Source organism: Arachis hypogaea, chromosome 13 (assembly GCF_003086295.3).
Source record: "Arachis hypogaea cultivar Tifrunner chromosome 13, arahy.Tifrunner.gnm2.J5K5, whole genome shotgun sequence".
Classification (NCBI taxonomy): Eukaryota; Viridiplantae; Streptophyta; class Magnoliopsida; order Fabales; family Fabaceae; genus Arachis; species Arachis hypogaea.
In genome coordinates, this window is record NC_092048.1 from 7,983,971 (window position 1) to 7,988,313 (window position 4,343).

The 4,343-nt window shown below is 38.9% G+C and overlaps 1 protein-coding gene across 1 annotated transcript; it reads left to right on the forward strand.

Moving 5' to 3' along the window:
* The first annotated feature begins 1,411 nt into the window (after positions 1–1,411).
* On the forward strand, positions 1,412–3,380 carry LOC112736934 (GATA transcription factor 5). The gene is made up of 3 exons (XM_025786616.3): positions 1,412–1,920; positions 2,041–2,396; positions 2,520–3,380. The coding sequence occupies exons 2-3, from the start codon at positions 2,046–2,048 to the stop codon at positions 3,147–3,149; spliced, it is 981 nt and encodes a 326-aa protein (XP_025642401.1). The 5' UTR covers positions 1,412–1,920; positions 2,041–2,045; the 3' UTR covers positions 3,150–3,380.
* Positions 3,381–4,343: the final 963 nt, after the last annotated feature.

A 4,343-nucleotide genomic window follows, 5' to 3' on the forward strand; every position in this document is an offset into this window, starting at 1 on the left:
TTTGATTGGATTTGATTTTAATTGTTGCGCAAACATAGATAAATACTATATTTTTGGGGAAAGAATTTGGCAATAACAAACAAGATTATCAAAAAGCAGAAACCAACCCACACAGTTATACGCGCGCACAACACACATTGTTATCCGGTAAAAGGTGGAGGTATAGAAATGGTCTTTATTCCAACTTGACGGCGTCCATGGAAGAGTACAGAGGAAGACCGACACAAGCAGAGCAGATCGGTGTAAGTTCCAGTGGAGGAAGAGACCACATTCCACCAAAAGCCAGCGGCGATGACTGAGGAAGAGGATGGACAGGAGTTGGATGGTGCAGCGACGGCGATCTTTGCGGGCAGAGGGTGTTCAGCGAAGCAGTAGCAACCTATTCATGTCAGAAAAGAACTGCGGGCAAGGACTGGCGGCATCGTAGAGGAACGTGCAAGGACAGATGACGACGTGGAACACCTTGCAGGGCGGCGACGTAGTGGAGCATCACGTAGAAGACGAAGAAGCTGTTGAATGTGGGAAGAAGAAAATTCTATTCCTTGCTGGGTTTGAGTTTTGTTTGATGCGAGTAGGATTCATATTCGGGTTGGGTTGTCAAACTAACGTGCCATGTCAGCAAAATTTAATGTCGTTTAGTGATAGAATGAACGAAAGAACTAACGTGATTAATTTTAAATTTTTTTAGGATGATTTTGATTAATTTAATTTTTCGATGATCAATTTAAGAATTAAATGATCTTTTAGATATCAATTTGACTATTTACTCAAATTAATAATTAACCCAAACTATAAATAAATAAATAAATGGCTCCAAACGTGAAAGTTGAGCTTCCAATCAAAACCCTTTCATAATATAACCAGCCTTCAAATTCCTCACGCGCCAAACAGAAAACAGTATCTGAGCTAAGGTGGTCACCACCACTGTACTTTAAAACAAAACAAATTAGCGGGAGGGATCATCCAAAAACTAACCACATCACGAGGCGCAATCAACGCGCCCAAACACTCCTTTAACCATTTTACTATAATTTTTTTTACTTTCCCTCCCTCTTAAACAATACCCTAAACTTTTGTGTCCGAATTTCTCTTTTTCCCATTTAAAAAAAAAGAAAAAAAAAGCTTTTGTGTCCAAATTTCAAACACTGAGAAAGTCCAATGTTAAATTGTTCAATTCAAACGCGGTTACTTACACGAACGTAACAAGGGCGGTTTCTTTCTTGGGTTGTTCGTTATGTCATCCTAATTTTTGAAAAACTGCTAGCGCCATGTAATAATAATAATAGTGTGACTTAATCAATAAGCATTAAGCAACTCACATCACAGTAAATCAATCTCAGCCGTCCGTCTCCTGCAACGGAAAACTCACCGGTGATAAGATTTATAACAGTCAAAACCGGCATGTGATTTTAACGTTTTTGTTTGTAACTGGTTGGAATGTTGAAGTGGACCGGACCTGCTTTCTGACTTTTCTCCTTCGGGTTTGGTCAATAGATAAGAATCATCGCAAAGTTTTTGAATTTACAAAGCCATCATCACACATCTATAAATAAAAGTATAGAGTATCTTCCGATGCCAAAAGATTTTTTAAAATTCAAAATTAAAAATAAAAGACTCCAATAATAGTGAAGACCCCACCATAGTGCTCGTACTACCAAATGTCACGCACTTGGTGCATGAGCATGAGTGCATAGGCCATAGTAGAAAAAGAAGAAATAAAAAGGAAAAGAAAATTGTAGTGACATATTTAAATTGTGAAATTGGTAGAAGAAAGAGTGAAGATAAAGATAAACCAATACCTCAGCGCCTGTTTCGCCCACGAACAAGCCATTCATTCAATTCACTGCTTCCAAACTAAACGAAACTCTTGTGCGGTTTCCCCTCTTTGTCTTCCACCGCTTTTTTATTTTTATTTATCAGGTAAAAATAATTTATTAATTAAAAATTTTAAATAGCGTGTAACCTTCGTGTGTCTTGCATAAGGAGAAAACATAAATTTAGCAATAAGTTTTGATGTTTTTCTTCTTATTGTGTGTGTAGTAATAATGGAAGTTGTGGTGGCCAAAGCGTTGAAACCAAGCTTAAGGGGAGAGCTTATTTTCCAGCCACCACTTGCACTCGGCGACGAGTTTTTGTGCTTCAACGCCGTCAACAACGGCGGCGCCGTTGGCGAAGATTTCTCCGTCGACGACCTCCTTGACTTCTCCGAATTCCAACATGGTTCTGTAGGAAAAGGAATCGATGTCTCCGAAGAAGAAGAAGACGAAGAAGACGAAGAAAAAGACAGCACCTCGGGAAGTTCCTCACAGGACCGTACAGAAAACGACACCAACTCCAATTCCTCCAACGCCGCCGTAGACTCCGACTCCATTTTCGCCGGCGAATTGTCCGTTCCGGTGAGTCCGTGTACAATAATTTTTTTCTCCTCTTTTCTTAGCTTATTTTTTTTAATTATTTCATGTTATAATTAAATTTAAATAATTCAATTAATTCATAACTCGCATGTTTGTTGTTTACAGGACGATGATTTGGCGGACCTGGAATGGGTTTCTCACTTTGTGGATGATTCAATACCGGAGCTCTCTCTCTTGTACCCTGTACGTTCTGAGCAAACAAGGGCCCGGGCTCAACCTGAACCTAAACCGGGCTCAGCTGTAACTTCTCTTCCCCATGGAGTCCCTGTCAAGCCCAGGACCACGAGGACAAGGAAGCCCAACGGCCGCTTATTGTGGTCCTTTGGCAACTTGTTCTCGCCTCCCTCTTCGCCGTCCTCGTGCTCCTCCTCTGTGCTTTCCTCGACGGCGGCGCCTCTCGTTTTGCATGGGGAGCCGCCGGCGAAGAAGCAGAAGAGAAAGCCCGAGGAGCAAGCCTGTGGGCTCCAGTTTCAGCGACGGTGCAGTCATTGCCAAGTTCAGAAAACGCCGCAGTGGAGAACAGGCCCTATGGGCCCCAAAACACTCTGCAACGCTTGCGGAGTCCGGTACAAGTCGGGCCGGCTTTTCCCGGAGTACAGGCCCGCATGCAGCCCGACGTTCTCAGGTGATATTCACTCAAATAGCCACCGTAAGGTGTTAGAGATGAGGCGTAGGAAGGAGATGTCTGGGCCGGAGCCCAGTCCAGACCGGGCCTTCATGCTTCCGAGCTGCTGAATTTTCAGAGTAGGAAAAAAGGCATAGACTAGAAGAATAGGTATACGTCAATGAACCGGTGTGTGAACCCGGTTCGGGTTTTTGTAACATATAGTGGATTTTAATTTTAGTGCTAGTCAGCTGTCTAGGCAGGTAACGGACATTAGGAAGGCATTGATTGTTTTGTATCCCATTTCCTTAGCGCCAGTTGATTAATTGTTTTTAATTAATCTAATTAAATCATTAGTACAATAGTAGTCCTCAGTTTTAACTTTTAAGTTCGAAAATTTAAAATATGAGGCCATCTTGGCCATCTATTTAAGATATTTTATTTGCCTCTCTTTCAAACTCAAGTATATTATGGCTGCTTTGCTTTTGGTTGAATAATTCAACCTAGTTCAGCGGTGGGTGTGTTAGATTCTACGTGTTATTGTGTGTGTGTCGGGTAGAAAGAGATAGAAAGGAAGGAAGAAAGGAAGGTGGGGTAGTGTGTGATTGAAGCATTTAAAGTTGGGTGGCATTGATTTGAGACCACTGAAACTGTGCTAGTGCCAAATGGAGTGGCCAAGTGGGATGAGGTGGATTATTATTATCTTTGCCTTTCTGTTTCTTTTCTTTTGAACAAAGATAATGATGCGTTAACTCATTGTTTTGCTCTTAAAATTTAGAATAATGGTAAAATATTTTTTAGTTCATAAATATTTGAATTAAGTTTTAATTCTGTTTATGAAAATTATTTTTTATTATTAACTTCTTATTTATTCTTTTATCATTTTTATTATCAAAATACTACCGTCATTATTACGGACACCACAGTATAATTATTGTAATTATCTAACAAAAATATATAAATGAAAGGATATTTAAAAAAAAAAGTTATGACAAAACAAAAATTTTGAGACAAAAATAATACATTTTATACGACATTAATGAAATTAGGATTTTATTCAAATATTAGGTATTAAAATAAGATTTTATTTTTATTAGAAGAAATATACACAATTAAAAAAAAAAAAGAGAGATTGAATAAAGACATCCTAATCCAGTGTAGTAATGGAGTGTCACCTCATTATTGTATTTGTTGAATTAGCCTCAGAAATAATAAGAGACTATTATAGTGTTTAGAGCTCAACTTAATTCTTAAAGTACTAATAATTAGTAAAAGCCCTAAATCTAAGGAGCATTATAGAAAATTAGAAATCTAGTCAATTTTTT